This window comes from Rhinatrema bivittatum, chromosome 2 (assembly GCF_901001135.1).
Source record: "Rhinatrema bivittatum chromosome 2, aRhiBiv1.1, whole genome shotgun sequence".
Taxonomy (NCBI): domain Eukaryota; kingdom Metazoa; phylum Chordata; class Amphibia; order Gymnophiona; family Rhinatrematidae; genus Rhinatrema; species Rhinatrema bivittatum.
In genome coordinates, this window is record NC_042616.1 from 296,637,307 (window position 1) to 296,656,334 (window position 19,028).

A 19,028-nucleotide genomic window follows, 5' to 3' on the forward strand; every position below is an offset into this window, starting at 1 on the left:
AAAAAATATATATTATTATAGAACTTTCCATCCCTTGGGAAACTTTCCATCCTTTTAGAGGGAGCAGCTTTGTAACTGTTTGTATGACTCTAAAGTCAGTCACCCATAGACTTTATAGCAATTTTTCAGAAAACCTACCTTCACACATTTATATCTGCTAATTTGTGCAGATAGCTTTTTGAGGAAGAATATGTACATAGTTTTCAAAATGAATAATCGTGTGCGAAAGAGCAAAACCCTCTCCCCTGGGAACTCCTTTGCTCTCAGCAGATAAACTTATGTGAGGACTTTTACCAGCATATCATTTGGGCAATTTTCTAAAGCCAATTTTTATCTGCAAAACCTAAAACATTTATCTGTGGAAATGGCTTTGAAATTTGCACCCTGAGTGCCAGCTGTTAATATATTGTGGACTCCTTTAGGAAACTTTTATATTTCAAACATCTATTTATATTGCCTCATTTTAAGAATGAAGTGGTTTAAAGCGCAGCAACGTTTTGCACGTTAAAGCCCATCCGTGAGGTCTCAGGTCCTTGTGAAGACTCCATGTATGAGTTTCCCGGGCTGTATCGGGTCCTTGTGAAGACTCCATGTATGAGTTCCCCGGGCTGTATCGGGTCCTTGTGAAGACTCCATGTATGAGTTTCCCGGGCTGTATCGGGTCCTTGTGAAGACTCCATGTATGAGTTTCCCGGGCTGTATCGGGTCCTTGTGAAGACTCCATGTATGAGTTTCCTGGGCTGTATCGGGCTGCACCTAGCTGATGCCTGAAGGCATCAGCTAGGTGCAGCACTGGGCACCATTTTCTTTACTACCAGGTGCAAAACAGTAGACTCCAAATTTACACAGCCCAGGCCTGAGCCTTTGACTACACTGCCTCCTTAGTTTATTGATTATGGCGGTCATTTTCTTGCAGCTCACATCAGTAAGTCGGCAAATGCATGCATGAGTTATACTCGTTTTCAAAGTGAACTGATGCGCCTGTGCTTGCTTTGAAAAATATTCCACCAAAGCTACCCGCACACAGTTGCTCCTGTTAATTTGTATGCATGACATTTTCCAGGAAATTCACATGCACGCTTTTGAAGAGGTAAAGGTTATGCCTGTAAGAGCAAATCACTCCCCAGCTCCACCACTGGCAATGCCTGAGCTCGGTCTGGGTAAAGTTATGGCGCCGACAGGACACGCGTGCACAGGTTTATCCCCGCATCAGGCGGGCAGCTTTATAGCAGGTCATTTCTGCGGCTGAAGCACAGTTTTATCCGCAGACATGGCTTTGAAAATTCCCTTCCTTATCCATAAATGTCTGTCAAACACATCAACAACAATAAAATAACTCCATGTTATTAGAAAAAAAAAAAGTATCCAGCATTTTCATTTCTAAATGGAGCCTTTTGTAGAGCGACACCTCCAGTGATCCTAAGCAATGTTTTTTTTAAACCCCAATTCACTTTTACAATTTTTTTTTTTAATTTTCAAAACTTAGTTTGTGCGGGCGCATCTTCTGCTACTACTGCTGCAATAACTACGTGATGACGAAACACAGCAGCAAGAAGGAGCGCTGCTGCCAGGCTTGCTACATCAAGGGCAGCAGCATGACGGATTCTGAGACAGGGACGGAAGCAGGAAATCAACCGATGCAGGACACCGCAGCTGTGCCGCCTGCCCACGATGTCACCGGTCAGTCTCAAACTACCATTCTTTCATCCATTCTCATTAACAATGAAAGTGCTTGCCTCTCCGGTGCCTAGCAGTCAGGGAGCTCAGACTGATTATAGAGCTCCATAAGGCAGGCTTTGAAGCCATGCATTAGATGAATTTGTTTTTCCACTTTGTGAGATTATCTGTTCTGTAGAAAACAGTTTAGACGGTGTGGAAGAGTAGCAGCCTAATAGGGATGTGCAGCGGTAATTTTGTTTTGTTTCAATTAGTGCGCCCTAAAATAAAACAAACAAACAGAAAAGGAACAAAAGCAGGAACCTTTTTTAAAAAAACAAAACGAAGAAACAAAACAAAATCTGTTTGGGATGAGATCCAGGGAAATAAGGGTGCAAGTTGTGTTTCTTCCAAGACTGCTTGTGATCTTGAGTAAAGCCACTTCACCCTCCATTGCTTCAGGTACAAACCTAGCGCCCAACTTACAAAGTAAGGCTTTGCTCCCATTCTGTGTCTATTGGAAAATGAGTGAATCAGGGCTTTAAAATGTAAGCCCTCTGGGACAGGGACCAACTGTACTCGAATTTATAATTTACCCTGAATTTGAATTTAGAAAGATTAGTAATTAAATCTAAAATCCATTAGGGAGTGTTCTGGTTTCTCCAGTTTATAAGAAGAGGCCAGTGTTTGCTTAGTCCTCATCTCACTATATTTGTCTGTCCAGGATTGATAACACAATATACTGTACCTTAATTTATAGGAGAGAGAGAGAAATGTACATACTTTGAAAATTCTCCATGGGCGCTTTGCACCTGCTTTTTGTATGGATGAAATGTTAAAGGCAAATGACATGCACAGATTTGAAGTAGTATTGACGTGCATTATTTTCTTCTACCAACCTAAACTCGCCTATGGGAATGCCTTCTCTTAATCTGGCTTAAAATATGCGTGCTGCAGAAAATTACACATATTTGTAGGTGAATTGAGGGAGGGCGGGCAATTATATCCGGATAAATCTCTTTGAAGATGCCCTTCCCCCAGAGGCAGCTCAAGGCAATCTGCTGCCTGAGGCGAGGGATAAGATGGCGCCCCCCCTACTGCCCCTGCCCTACTCTGCCCCCTCTCTCCCTTTTCCACACACACTCATACATGCATACACACATATTCACTTCTCTCCCTCTGCCATACACACATGTACACTCATTGTCTCTTCTCACCTCGATTCTCATTAGCCACAGGAGCCTCCTCTTTCCCCAGGCCTGCGGGACATGCGCTCCACTTCCTCTTCCACCCCTCCTCCTCCAGTAGCGTTGGCCCGCTCTGCCCTTGTTTTATTTTCGGCGCACGGCCCGACATTGATGCTCCTCCTCCTACGTCTTCAGTTTTCCGCGGAGGAGGGCAAAGCTCCTGCTTGTCTTTCTTGCTGTGCAGCACGGGGATTCACATTTTCTTCCGGGGGCATGGGTGCTGATGCTCCTCCTTCTTCGAACACGCGCTGCTCCAGGCCTTTTCTCTTCCAGCATTCTGCAGCAGGGCACCCGGAGTTTTCAGGTGTTGGCCCGGAGGCCCGGCAATTCGTTCAGAATTCCGGTGTCTCCGGGCCAAATATGGAGAGTTCCCAGGGATGTGTGTGTGAGGCAGCTGTGGGGCAGGCAATGTGAGGTAGACACCACAATGGTGTTGTGAGAGGAGCATTTTTTGCTGCCTCAAAATTCTACCACCTGAAGCGGCTGCCTCACCCTGCCTCATTATAGAATCACTCCTTCCTTCCCCAACATGCGTGCACACTCTGGGTGTGTCTGCCCTGTATATGTATATGTGAATTATTATGGTAACCCAGTGATGGGGGCCACGTAAAATGTGAGAGATTTTCTGATGCCTGTTTATGAGCTAAGCACCAGTATCTTGTGGATTCACATAAATAAAAAGGGTCAAGCAGACGGTATAGTGGAATGGGCTCAGAGACCAGGGTAAGATTTCTCAGGCTTTATAGGGAATACATACTCCTGGGGGAATTCTGCACAAAAAGAAATTAACATTCTGTGCACAAAAAACGCAAAGTTCTGCAAAATTCTGCTAACTTTATATTGGTCAAAATAACACAATTTACATGACAGTCTTTAAGTAATTACATTACAAGTTTTTGCTTACATATTTTTTTTTCACAGAATCTGTCGGGATTATTAATGATGAATTCACTGAATGCTAATGATTTAAAGTTTCTATTTTTGGAAATCTGACTGCAGTTTAAACTTCTTGTCAAGGGTTTGAAACGAGTACAGGAGAGACTGCCTAGTCTTAGAGGCAATGACAACTGAACACCTCCTAAGTGTTGCTGCAGTTTCATAATGGCATCCCACTGTTATGGATTAGAAATACAGTAATACATTATTCTCTTTCCCCTCCTTCTTGTAAACTCTTGCTTCATTGTGGGGAATGGACATATAGGATTTAATAGCATAATTAAACCTAATCAATGACAATAAGAACATAAGACTTGCCATACTGGGTCAGACCAAAGGTCCATCAAGCCCAGTATCCTGTTTCCAACAGTGGCCAATCCAGGTCAGAAGTACCTGGCAGGATTCCAAGGGGTAGATAGATTCCAAACTGCTCATCCCAGGGATAAGCAGTAGATGTCCCCAAGTCTACCTTAATAATGGTTTATGAACTTTTCCTCCAGGAACTTGTCCAAACCTTTTTTAAACAAAGCTATTCTAACAGCTTTCACCATATCCTCAGGCAAAAAATTCCAGAGCTTAATTATGCATTGAGTAAAAAATATTTTCTCTTATTAGTTTTAAATGTACAACTTAGTAACTTCATTGTGTGTCCTCTAGACTTTGTACTTTTTGACAGAGTAAACAACCAATTCTCGTTTACTCGTTCCACTCCACTCATTATTTTATAGATATTTATCATATCTCCCCTCAACCATTTCTTCTCCAAGCTGAAGATTCCTAACCTCTTTAGCCATCCTCCAATAAATGCAGCAAATTTGTGAGCAAGACTTTCCTTGGCTAAATGCATGTTGGTTTTGTCCCATTAAACTATGCTTATGTATACGTTCAGTAATTTTGTTCTTTAGGATAGTTTCTACCATTTTGCCTAGCACAGACTTCAGACTCACTGGCCTGTAGTTGCCTGTTGCAGTAAATTTCTTTAGTGTCCTCCCTCCAGTTATTATGTCAGATTTGATCATGTTGTGATCACTATTACAAAGTGGCTCAAACTATTTCCTCTCGCGCTAAATCCGGTGTTCCACTAAAGACTAGGTCTAAAATAGTTTCCCCTCTTGTTTGTTCTTGTACCAGCTGCTCAATGAAGCAATCATTTATTTCATTTAAGAACTTTAAGGACTTTATCTCTCCAGCATGTCCTGATGTGACATTTATAGGGATGTGCAATTGTATGAAATGTCATAGAAAATGTCAAAAATTGTCTATGTCATGTTCAAAATAAAACAACAGAAAAAAATAAAATTTCCTGCTTTTCTTTTGTTTTTAATGTACATTATTTCTAGTAGTGCGCACAAAAATAAAAATGGAAAAATATTAACGACAACAAAAATTGACCCCCCCCCCCAACGATACCACACAACATAAAATGAAATGTTTTGGCCTGCTCACCCTTATTATTTTAGGAATTCCATTGGCCTTAAAAAATCATATCCCTTCTGGATGTTGTAAATAGTAACAGCAGTTTTTCTTTTCATATGCATGGTAGCCACAGAGGAGACCTGCAGACCACTTGAGGACACAATGTTTGATATTATCACAGATGAAGAACTTAGTCAAGTACAAGACTGCGACTCCATCCAGAAAGAAAGTCATACTGAAGGCTCTCCAGAGCACAGCACTACAGAACAGTGAGTATAAATTCCTTAAAAATGGATTCCTTTCTACCTGGATATGTTTTCTTTTTGTTGGAGAACAGACCACAAGTTTATGTTTGTTTTAAAGGGTAACTCTCATGCTAAAAAATCATGGCAGCTTTCGGTCCAGCTAATAAGAATACCCATTAGGTGGGCTGTAAGTTGGGTCCAAAGTAGATTGTGAGCCAACTACCTTGGATAAAATAGACAGACACTACTGGTAGTGTCTGTCTATTTTATGCAAGCAACAACAACATCCCAGTGATAAAATCGCAGACTAGGTCTTTGATATACATAGTAACATAGTAACATAAATAAAGATGTCCAACCCAGTCTGCCTGGCCACTCATCTTGACACTACTCTAGCGAAGGGTATCACCAATCTGTCATCCATACAAGCAAGATATTGTTACTTTTTCCTGGATGGAAGTGAAGCCAAATCAGCCTGCGATCTATGCTAGAAAACATCTCCCCCTGATTAAGAATGTGCCAAAGCCTTGTGCTTTTTCATGTTGATTGACCTTCCCTCCTCTTTGGGAGCTTGATATAGCTGCAACACTGCTACAAGTCTGCTTTGTATTCTTCTTTTTTTGGTTCTCCGTTGTTTCATGTGATTTGGCATACAGATGTCCATATCTAGTCCAACATCCAAGCCCTCTCCCAATCGCTATTATCTACTGCTCCCTCACCTGCTATTACCATTAGCTTATGTATTTTTTCCAAGCATGTTTAAACTTTGCCATGGTTTTGATCACTGCTGCCTCTGCTAGTAGGCTATTCCCAGCATCATCCATCCTTGCAGTAAAGAATTATTTCTTTATATTTCCTCTAAGCTTTCTTACCTAAAATATCAACTCTATGTCCATGAAGTTTTTCAAAAAATGTCTCTTTCCTCTCTTTTATTGAAGCTTGTTTAATATGTTAGTTTTTCTATCATTCCCCCTTCCCCTTCACATCTGTTTTCTGCTGAATACATTTAAAATCCCTTAAACTTCTCTCTGTAGGGTTTGTGATGCAGGTCCTGTGCCATTTTAGTAGCCATTCTCCCATCCTATCACTGTATTAAGAAGTTAGGGCCTCCAGAATTGAACATAATATTTAAGGTCAGGGGGTTTTACTACTGCCTATAAGCAAGGGTAATATTACCTCCTTTCTTCTGCCAATGATATTTCACTTAAAAAACCAAACATACTGTTAACTTTCCCTATTGCTTTACTACATTGGATGACAAACTTCAGATCATCTGAGGTGATATTTCTAGGTCCCTTTCTTGTTTGATAGTTTCCAATTTTTTGTCCTCCATACTAATAAGTGGTCAGTGGATTTCCTCTCCACAGATTGTATATAATTTTTCACTTTTTGCATTGAAGCACAGCTTCTACATCCATGTCCATTCTTCCAATTGTTCAGGTCCCTTTTCATTTTTTACACTCCTTCCAGTGTGTGCACCTTGTTGTAGATTACCCTGTTACAGAATCTTGTGTCATCTGCAAACAGATATATTTTTTCCTCAAGTCTCTCTGCAATGTCACTAACGAAGATATTGAGAAGATCTGCCCTTGCAGTAAGCCCTGAGGTAGCCCACTGGACACTTTAACTTCATTGCAACAAACTCCATGCGAACCACTTTGATTTGATGAAAGGCAGTATATCAGAAACTTATTAAACTAAACTATTGCTTAACCTGTTTCTCATCCAGATAACAATTGTAGCCATATTCTTTCCAGGTTGATTCAAGATTTGACATGTTCACGTAGATTTCTGCTGTAACCTAAGAGGCTACAACAAATTGATCCTATTGTGAGGGAACATAGCAATAGCAAGTAACTCAATATCCAAACCAAGCTTATTTTGATAGTTTAAATTCAATGTATGCATCAATAACATTAAATGTTTCCACCAGAGGTTTAAAATAATAGCCAGTAATGAACAGGAGCAACTTATGTCCAGTTCAGTTCCAATACAAAAAGTCTAAATTCTTATTTAGTGCAACTGAATCAGATTCAACATGATAGACATGTCTGACTCTTAGTTTTATTTATTTATTTATTTAGCATTTTTTTATATACCGAGGTATAGCATAGTTGCCTTCACTCCGGTTTACAAATAGAACAACTTGTTACATTGAAAGATTTTAAACTTTAAATTTAACAATAGTAGGAAATGGCACCAAAGAGAAGAGGTATGAACAAAAACATAGGGGCGGATTTTAAGAGCCCTGCTCGCCAGTGAGCCTATTTTACATAGGCCTACCGGCGCGCGCAGAGCCCCGGGACTCGCGTAAGTCCCGGGGTTTTCTGAGGGGGGCGTGTCGGGGCGGGACCGAACCGCGCGGCGTTTTCGGGGCGTGTCGGGAGCGTTCCGGGGGCGGGCCCGGGGGCGTGACTACGGCCCGGGGCGGTCCGGGGGCGTGGCCGCGTCCTCCGGACCCACCCCCAGGTCGCGTCCCGGTGTGCTAGCGGCCCGCTGGCGCGCGGGGATTTACGTCTCCCTCCGGGAGGCGTAAATCCCCCGACAAAGGTAAGGGGGGGGTTTAGACAGGGCCGGGCGGGTGGGTTAGGTAGGGGAAGGGAGGGGAAGGTGAGGGGAGGGCAAAAGAAAGTTCCCTCCGAGGCCGCTCCGATTTCGGAGCGGCCTCGGAGGGAACGGGGGTAGGCTGCGCGGCTCGGCGCGCGCTGGCTATACGGAATTGATAGCCTTGCGCGCGCCGATCAAGGATTTTAGCGGATACGCGCGGCTACGCGCGTATCTACTAAAATCCCGCGTACTTTTGCTTGCGCCTGATGCGCCAGCAAAAGTACGCCAAATCGCGCGGTTTGAAAATCTACCCCATTGTGTACACAGGGTAGGTACACTGAATAGATAGACAGAGATAACTGAGTTCTTCATAAAAGGAGGCATCAGTAGCTTGAATCAGTAGAGATTGTCCAAGTGGAATAGTGAAAGTTGGCAGATTATGGGATTATAGTATAAAGTCATTGAGAGCTGTCCTTAAGAGTATGGTTGAGAAGCCAAGATTTTAGGTCTCTTTTGAAGGATTTTAAGTTTTCTTGTGCGGTGAGGAAGTGGGGTAGCGAATTCCATAACTTTGGTCCGATGATGGAGAAGGCTCTGTTTCTGGTGGAGGATAGTTTGGCATTTGGAAGTGAGGGAATCACAAGTTGAAGTTTACTAGATGTTCTAGTTGTGCGTTGAGAGCGAAGTATGTGTATAATGTCATTGAATAATTTCTCTCTAACGGTGTCCAATCCAAACAGTTCCAGTATCCAATCACAGCTGGGCCAACCCTGCAGAATTCTAAGATTAGTATGTCCATCCCAAATCAAAATAGCTATAGAGGATTTAGCCCCATCCCACAAATGGATTCTACTTACTGAGCCCATCAGGTGGCTGTTGCATAAGTTGGTAGCAATAGATGATCTTTTCTGTCACAACAACCTCAAGAGTCGTTAGGTATGACCCTTCCAGAAAAATAATTACAATTTGGTAGCTCTACCAATAGCACAGAGATAGTCTATCTTGCCTGGATAAGTGGGTGGGTTTCCACTTTGGATCCAATACACAATATGGACTTAAAACAGATCTATGCACAGAGCAATCTATTCTCTTACCCACTGAACAGAATTACCAAAGCAGAATATCTCAGGAAAAAAAACTCCTATAACTCAAATCCCTCCTGCCAGTGGTATTTATCAATATGTGCATAAAGGTGTTCTGGGTTATATTATTTTTCCAATTTTTATTAAAAATAGGTCACACACACACACACACACACACACACACACACACACACACACACACACACACGGATCAATACCAAAAGCCTTACGTTATTCCAGATGGGCCTCAGCTAGTTCCTCCTTTGATCCCCTACTTTTGCCAAATCAACAAAATGCTCAGTCAAGTCTGCTGGAATCTCTCCTCTGTGAACCTATGCTGTCTGGTTTCCTGTAATCTACTTGTTTCAAGATTATGCACTATCCTTTGATTTGATAGTTTTGCCCACTCATCTTTTTGCATTCTGAGTGCATTTGGCAAGGTATTCTGTGTCTACCTTCTGCCAGACCCTCTCCTAACTTTCTCCATTTTCCTTAATTATTCCCCATTCAGTTTCATGTTTCTCCCTAATATATCTATCGGGGAATTTATCTCCTCCTTTTATTAATTGGGAACTTTTCTCCTCTGTTTTGAACTTTTGCTTTCTTTACTGCCTTCCCCACGCCCTTTGTTTTTCATTATAATTTTGCCTGTCCTCCTCTTGTGTCTTTTTTTATTTAAATTAATGATTGCTAGTGTTTTTGCCTTTGCCATGTTGCTGCCTCCTTAGAGAACCATATTGACCTTTTTTCCCCCTTGCCCTTGCTGATTTGCTCTGCCTATACTGTTGTATTACCATCTATAGTTCCTCTGTACCCTTCAGATCTTGGATTTCCATTAGAGCGTTCTCTAGTCTACACAATCACTCATCATCTTGAAGTCAGCCCTCCTAATAATCCAGATCCTTGAACTGGGATTGTTTGTCAGGTCTGAGTCTAATATTGAGTCTCACTCTATGGAAGTGGCATTCACTCCCAGCCCTCGAGAGTCACCATCAGGTCGGGTTTTCAGGATATCTCTGATGAATATGCATGAGAGAGATTTTTATGCACGCTGCCTCCAATGTATGCAAATCTCTCTCATGTAAATTTATTAGGGATGTTCTGAAAACCCAACCTGTTGGCAGCCCTCAAGTGCTGGGGTAAATAACACTACTCTGTGGTGATCACAAGACACTAAATATTCTGCTACCATGAGGTAGATGATAATGTCTGTCAGTATATTCTCTTCTCAGGTGGGCTCTGCAACAATTTGAGGAATACACTTTACATAATATTGATTTTAAACACTGCCTTTTATTTGAGGTTTATTAGATTGAGATACTACATCATAATGATTGTGGATTTTGTTATTTTTTTCTCTGATTTCAACTACTGGTGTGAAAAATTCCTACATTAAAACCAGGGTTTGGAATCATTTGTGTTGCTAGATCATGGTTTTTCAGCCCCTCTGCAGTGATTTTTCTAAATCCTCCCCATTCTGGAAATGAGTAAACTTCCTGACATCACTGCCTGTTCTGCAGTGGCCGTACAAAATGGATACTTCCAGTAGTTTGCTTCATAGCACACCATCTGCTTGATTCTACATTTATTGTCAAGGATGAGTCGTCTTTTCTGCTCCTGAACTTTTCCGTGCTACTAAAGCTGATACAGCACAACTATGTTTTTATGTGGATCTTTGAATAGCCTCTTCACTTTTCTATTAATTATTTGTGTAGAGAAGGTCTGGGCCCTCTAGTGATGCTGAGTGTATAGGTTTAAAGGGAGTCTGAGAGATTCTCTTCCTTGTATTTTCACAATACACATTATAAGTAATAATTCTCATCATTAAATGTACTACTACATGCAATGTTTATGATTCTTTAAGGCAAATTTCTTTAATTCTCCTGCAACTTTAAGGGTAGTGCAAGGTGGCCAGCTGGCTCCATTTTCTTTCTGGATAGGTTGTCCTGGTTTTACCCCACTGCAAGCATGGATTTGAAGCTATGATTACCTTATTGATTACCCAAAGAATGGCAGGACTACAAGTCTCTCTATATAGTGAGATAACACCAGGATTGGATCAGCTTGTCCAGAAAATATGGAGCCAGTTCATAACTGCAAGGTAGCAATGTATAAAAATATGAAAGATTGCATTCCACACATACACATTTGAATGGCCATATTGTTTATGACAGTGGTATTCACTCCCAGCACTAAAGGGGCATCAACAGGTTCGGTTTTCAGGATACCCCTAATGAATATTCATGAGATATATTGTAATTCGCCTAGCATTATAGTGTTGATATAGGTGGCTGACAAGTATTTTAATAAATAAATAAATAAAATAAGTAAATGAGATAGATTTGCATAACATAGCGGCAGTGTGCATGCAAATCTATTTCATGCATATTCATCAGGGATATCTTGAAAATCCGACCTGTTGGCAGCCCTCAAGAGCTGGGAGTGAATATCACTGGTTTATAATGTCATAAGTTACTTTACAGACATAGGGCCGGATTTTAAAAGTTATGCGCGGGCGTAGATTTGTGCGCGCAACCCGGCGCACACAAATCTACGCCCAATTTTATAACATGCGCGCGCAAGGGGGTGCACACTTGTGTACCTTGCGCGCGCTGAGCCCTAGGGGAGACCTGATGGCTTTCCCTGTTCCCTCCGAAATTGGAGTGGCCTCGGAGGGAACTTTCCTTCCGCCCCCCCCCCCCCCACCTTCCCCTCCCTTCCCCTACCTAACCCGCCCCCAGCCCTACCTAAATCCCCCCCATACCTTTGTTCTTCAAGTTGCACCTGCCCCTGGGCAGGCGTAGGTTGCGCGCGTCGGCCAAGTGCCGGTGCGTGATCTCCAGGCCTAGAGGCCTGTCGGAGGTCTCTGGCTATGCCCCCGGACCGCCCCTTTTTTCAAGCCCCCGGGACATTCGCGTGTCCTGGGGCTTGTGCGCGTCGCCGGGACTATGCAAAATAGGCTTGGTGCGCATAACCCCCCTGCACGTGTAAATCCAGATGGATTTACGAGCGTAGGGCTTTTAAAATCTGCCCCATAATGAGCCAACCAGACACCATTTTATATGATGTTATTTGTGACTCTTATTAACCTATTTGTATTTCGATGGATAAAAGGGAGTTGCAGGTAAGTTACATTTTGAAATAAAAACACAATAGTGGAATTTGTAGTTAATATAATATCAGCTAGGGATGTGCATTCGTTCAGGACGAACTAGGCAATTTCAACGAAATTCGTTTTTGGGTTAGTGCGCACTAACCCGAAATTCGGGTCCCCTTGAATTTCAAAGGCCTGAACCGCGGGAAATATATTTCCTGCAGTAGGCTGAAAACGAAGCCCGAACCGAAAGTTTCGGGCTTTGCACATCTCTAATATCAGCTATGCTGGTAATGTAGAAGAAAAATTTGCAAACTGTAGTGCACTGAAAGCTTTGTCATTTTTTATTTGGTAGTTTAACTCTTGCCCAGTGCCTTGAAAAAAATAGCATGAGTTGTTGTGGGGAACTTTTATCTCCCAAAATACACACTGAAGCAGAGAACAATTCTTTAATGTTTTGGACCAAAAAAAACAACTGGTTTAACTAACAAATTGAAAGAACTAGCAGGAGTCTCAGTCAGTGTGTGCCTGTATGTAATTTTCACACACGACTATCATTGTGAAGTGATAAATTCATATAGATTCAAATCTGTTGATTCTCCAAACTACTTGTGGCTATTCTGGTCAGCTGATCTTGGGGAACTGTGGCAGCATCCACTGCTGAGTTTGCTATGTTTCTTTTTTTTTTTTTTTTTTTTTTTAATTCTTTATTTATGCTTTTCTAATACAATAGTATCACAAAACTTATATAGGTAACTTGTTACATAACATTGATGAAAATAATTCAGTAGAAAAATTAACATTTAAGCAAACAAATTCAATGTAGTAACCAAATCTCACTTCAATATTGAGAGAGGGGGTATCACTTTCAAGGAGACAATAAGAAAAAATTAATTCAAATAGGACTTAACCTGAAAAAGAAGAGCAAACTACCTTATTCCCCTGGGTCTGTGGTTGTCTCAGTAGGGATTATTGAATCTAAATAAAGTTTCAACTGCTCTGGAGAAAAGAAAATAAGAGTATCTGCTTCTTTTTTGATTATACATTTACAGGGGTATCTTAAGAGAAAAGTAGCCCCCAAAGATATCACCGCTTGCCTCATCGACAGAAACCCTTTCCGTCTTTCTTGGGTTATTTTAGAAATATCTGGGAACATACGGACCCGACTTCCATGAAACATAGTATTTAAATTTTTAAAGTAGGAAATCATTAATCTACTAACATCCTGTTCAAGTATCAAAGATACGAACAAAGTGGAAAAATCTATAATTTCAATATCTGAGGATTCTAGGAAGTTAGTTAGATTTTGTAAATCCATAGAAGGTGCTACTTGTTGATTTGGAGCATTTCTTGCAGGGAGGAAATAAACCTTATTTATCAAAGGAAACTGTGCTTCAGGCAACTGAAGAACCTCTGACAAATATCTTTTTAAGGAAATAATGGGCATTTCCCCCATAATTCTTGGAAAATTAATCAGTCTTATATTCAAACGCCGGTTCCAGTTCTCCAGTAGCTCCAACCTTCTGGAAAGGGCGGCTCTGTCATGAATAGTGGCAATATTGAATTCTTTAATGGGTGAAATCTCGCTTTCTACTTTCCCCATTGAAGACTGTAGAGAAATGAGGGAATTCTCTTGAGTTGTTATCTTAGAATTTACTTGAGAAGCAAATGAGTCCAATTTTGCATTACAATCCCGCACTGCAAGAGTTAACCCCGCTGAGAGTTCCCATAGGTTTTCCAGGGTTACGACCGCTGGTCTTACCAGAGTTTCAGGTCTGGCCTCCGATGTTGAGGGGGTCGCTCCGGAGATTAAAGATGGTATAGCTGGTTCAGCGGGGACTGTGACTCCTTCCCTCGCCGACCTGTCTCCGTTTCCTGAAGCTCCTTCGATGCTGACCGGCGCTTCTCCCAGCAACTCAGTCGCAGTGACCTCATCAGTCCGCGCCGGTTGCTGTGCTTCCGGGGTCGAGGTTACTCTGGTAGCCGGTGGACGCGTCTCGGGGGGGCTGAGGGAAACCTCTGTCCCAGGTGAGTTCGCCTCTCCTCTCGGCGTGCTCACAGCAGGACTCACCACCCCGATTTGTTGTGCTCCCTGGGCGAGGAAGGTAGTAATCAGGGCTTGCTCCGTAAGTTGGGTAGGTATAGAGGGAAAAACCCTCACCTTCCCTTTTCTTTTCGCCGGCATTTCGAGGAAATTTTGTTGAAGGTTAGGAGCTGCTCTGTTCCACACACCCGTTCAGGACGCCATCTTGCCCCCCGTCCTCTATGTTTCTTTAATGATTAGTTTGCCAGGGTAGTCCGTGGACAAGAGTATCGTTTTGGGTCACGGAAGGATAAGACCATAAGAAATGCCATACTGGGTCAGATCAAGGGTTCATCAAGCCCAGTATCCTGTTTCCAACCGTGGCCAAACCAAGCCACAAGTACCTGGAAAGTACCCAAATATTAGATAGATCACAAGCTACTATTGCTTATTAATTACTGTAATATCAGTTTATGGATTTATCCTCTAGGAACTTATCCAAACCTTTTTTGAACCCAGTTATGCTAACTGCTATAACCACATCCTCTGGTAATAAATTATTTTAACTATGCACTGAGTGAAAAAGAATTTTCTTCGATTTGTTTTAAATGAGCTATTTGCTAACTTCATAGAGTACCCCTGGTCCTTCTATTATCTGAGAGAGTAAATAACTGATTTACATTAACTTGTTCAAGTCCTTTCATGATTTTGTAGACTTCTATCATATCCCTCCTCAGTCGTCTCTTCTCCAAACTGAACAGCCCTAACTTCTTTAGCCTTTCCTCATAGGTCTGCCATTCCATGCCCCTTATCATTTTGGTCGCGCTTCTCTGCAGTTTCTCCAGTGCAGCCTTATCCTTTGTGAGATACGGTGCCAAAATTGCACACAGTATTCAAGGTGCAGTCTCACCATTGAGCAATACAGAGGCATTATGACATCCTCCATTTTATTTTCCATTCCCTTCTTAATAATTCCTAACATTCTGTTTACTTTTTTGATTGCCATAGTACACTGGGCCGATGAGTCCAATGTATTATCCACTATGATGTCTAGATCGCTTTCCTGGGTGGTAACTCCTAAGATAGAACCCAACATTGTATAACTACAAAAAAGGTTATTTTTCCCTATATGCATCACTTTGTACTTGCCCACATTAAATTTCATCTGCCAATAGGAAGCCCAATCTTCCAGTCTCACAAGGTCCTCCTGCAATTCATCACAATCTACTTGAGATTTAACTACTCTGCATAATTTTGTATCATCCACAAATTTGATCACCTCACTTGTCATAACCCTTTCAAGATCATTTATAAATATATTAAAAAGCACCAGTCCAAGTACAGATCCTGAGGCTCTCCACTGTTTACCTTTCTTGTCTGTGAAAACTGACCATTTAATCATTTCTGTTTCCTGTCTTTTAACCAACTTGCAATCCACAAAAGGACATTGCCTCCTATCAGTTTCGTTAGAAGCCTCTCATGCTGGACTTTGTTGAATGCCTTTTGAAAATCCAAATATACCACATCTACCAGTTCACCTTTGTCCACATGTTTATTCACCCCTTCAAAAAAAATGCATGAGATTTGTGAGGCAAGACGTCCCTTGGGTAAATCCTTGTTGGCTGTGTCCTATAAAACCATGTCTGTCTAAATGTTTTGTGATTTTATTCTTTATAACAGTTTCCACAATTTTTCCTGGCACTGAACTCAGACTCGCTGGTCTGTAGTTTCCCAGATCACCCCTGGATCCCTTTTTAAATATAGGGGTTACATTGGCTATCTTCCAATCTTCAGGTACATCGGATGATTTTAATGATAGGCTACAAATTTTTACTAATAGTTCTAAAATTTCATTTTTTAGTTCTTTCAGAACCCTGGGGTGTATACCATCTGGTCCAGGTGATTTACTACTCTTCAGTTTGTCAGTCAGGCCTACCACATCTTCCAGGTTCACCGTGATTTGGTTCAGTTGATCTGAATTATCACCCATGAAAACCTTCTCCAGAATGAATATCTCTCCAACATCGTCTTCAGTAAACACTGAAGCAAAGAAATAGTTTAATCTTTCTGCGATGGCCTTATCTTCTCTAAGTTCCCCTTTAACCCCTTGATCATCCAATAATCTAACCAACTCCCTTGCAGGCTTTCTGCTTCAGATATATTTTTAAAAGATTTTATTGTGAGTTTTTGCCTCTATGGCAAAATTCTTTTCAAATTTTCTCTTAGCCTGCCTTATCGATGTCTTACATTTAACTTGCCAATGCTTATGCTTTATCCTATTTTCTTCTGATGGATCCTTCTTACAATTTTTGAATGAAGATCTTTTGGCTAAAATGGCCTCTTTCACCTCACCTTTTAACCAAGCTGGTAATTGTTTTGCCTTCTTTCTACCTTAATGCTTGGAATACATCTGGTCTGTGCTTCTAGGATGGTATTTTTTAACAATGTCCATGCCTGTTGCACACTTTTTACCTTTGTAGCTGCACCTTTCAGTTTTTTCTATTTTTCTCATTTTATCAAAGTTTCCCTTTTGAAAGTTTAGCACTAGAGCCATGATCACTATTGCAAAGTGGCCCCATCACCATTACCTCTCTCACCAAATCCTGTGCTCCACTGAGAATTAGATCTAAAATTGTTCCCTCTTTTGTTGGTTCCTGAACCGATTGCTCCATAATACTGTCTTTTATTCTATCCAGCAACTTTATCTCTCTAGCATGTCCTGATGTTTCACTTACCCAGTCAATATTGGGATAATTGAAATCTCCATTATTACTGCAGTTTGGTTATCTTCACTAATTTCTCTTAGCATTTTACTATCAATCTCACCATTTTGGCCAGGTGGACGGTAGTATACTCCTAACACTATTCACTTCCCCAACACACAAGGGATTTCTACCCATAAAGATTTGATTGTATTTAGTCTCATGCAAGATCTTTATCCTGTTGGACTCTATGCCATTCCGGACATAAAGCGCCACCCCGCCACAAAGATGCTCCTCTCTATCATTGTGATATAATTTGTGCCCCGGTATAGCTCTATCCCATTGGTCATCCTCTTTTCACCATGTCACTGAATGATGTTTATGTCATCATTCACTGCTATACACTCTTAGACTCATCTTACTTCTTAGACTTCTGGCATTAGCATACAAACATTTCAAAATGTGTTTTTTGTTTGTATTAACATTCTGTTTTTCAGTTGACAGGGATAAATTGGAATCTTTTAGTGCAGGTGAGTTTTTAATTATAGGCACTTGGACTAACTGGTGTGATTTTCTTTCTGTGTGACCCTATGAGTTATTCTTCTACACTGGCTAGGGACAAGCTATTTCCTTATCTTGGTTCAATGTGGTGAAAAAGCAGGATTGTTGCTTTGTATGTCCATCATGCTAACATATGGGAACCATGCTGAGAAAATGCTAGTGTATTTATGCTTTTTGGGCGGATATGTTTTCACATGTAGTTTTTGGCTAGGGGCTTGGCACCAGTTTTCAAAGTGAAAATATGCACTTACTTTTGCTTTGAAATTTCCATGCTCCCTTCTGTTGCCAACCATGTCCTCTGCTACCGCTGTTTGAAGATCTTTATTTTCATTTAAGGCAGAAAGGTTCTAGTCATGTCAGTTTTCTGCTTTTCTTTGATGTCTTCACCTGAAATGTAGCAGGTCTCCCACTTTTTCCCTGTGCACTGATAAGCAACCTCCATAATCTAGGCTTAGTGGTCGATGTAATAAAACACGCGGAAAAAAATCAGAGTTAAATTTTAGTGTGGTTGTACTTTCTGTTGGTGGTAAAAACCATTGGCTTCATGGGATGCAGAAAATGAATGACACGCAAATAGATCAAGTGTAAAAAAAAAGCCTTTTTGCTGACAGTTGCTAGAGAAGGGGTCAATGAACGGCCAGGGAAGGAGAGAAGAAATCAGTACTAAGTCCCAGTACAGCTCAGAGCTATGCCAGCATTGACAGCAGCCCTGCCTGAGGAGGTAAGGTCTTTTCCTCCTCCAGCTGGGGTTCCTTGGGGGTGTTAGAGGGTTTTGAATTTAGGTGCCCCTATTGAGGGATGGGTCCATTCACCGGCAGCTGCCAGTGAAGGGACCAGCCAGCGACCAGTAAAGGAGTGAATACATTGATATTAAGTGCTGGTTCTTCTCATCTTCTGGCTTGAGCTCCTTGGGGGAATTTAGGTGCCCTGACTGAAGGCTCACTGCTACTTTATTTTTTGAAGGTGTGTGGGAGGGAGAGAGGTTCTGCTTGCTTGGCCCAGCTTTTTTTTTTTTTAACTTGGATGGGAGGGAGGAGGATAATGCCCACTCTTCCCTGCTCCTTCTTTTACTCATATATGTAGATATAAGTAAAAGAATATACATTATGAACTTAATATTCAAAAGAGCTTCTCTGGTTAGTTCAAGGGTTAGGTAGACAAACCCTTTGTATTCAATATCCTTCTAATCTGAACAGTTATGTTTTAGCCATATAAGTGATTACATGGCTAAATCCTAGCCGGATGGAAGAGGAAATGATGTCATCGGAGTGAACCGACTGCCTTGAAAGAGCTCCTCCAGAGAGCAGTAAAATCTAAGCGAAATCTCAGGCATCGTTGCAGATTGAACGGTATTTTCTCCGCCTGACACAAGCGGCAATAAAGGCGATGTCAGTTAAGAAGAAAACAGTAGATTTTCGCAAGTTTTCATACTCCAAAACGGAAGTAAGCCGCGATTGTGAAAGAGACAATATGGCGACCGGGGAAGAAAGCGATCCCAATACCGAAGCTGATGTGATAC

The 19,028-nt window shown here is 41.5% G+C and overlaps 1 protein-coding gene across 4 annotated transcripts in view; it reads left to right on the forward strand.

Moving 5' to 3' along the window:
• FYCO1 (FYVE and coiled-coil domain containing 1) overlaps positions 1-19,028 on the forward strand; it is a 231,330-nt gene that overhangs the window by 138,579 nt on the left and 73,723 nt on the right. For all 4 annotated transcript variants that reach the window (XM_029589659.1, XM_029589663.1, XM_029589661.1 and 1 more), the window contains exons 13-14: positions 1,487-1,680; positions 5,383-5,524. In XM_029589659.1, coding sequence (XP_029445519.1) covers positions 1,487-1,680; positions 5,383-5,524 — 336 coding nt within the window. The remainder of the gene's footprint in view (positions 1-1,486; positions 1,681-5,382; positions 5,525-19,028) is intronic.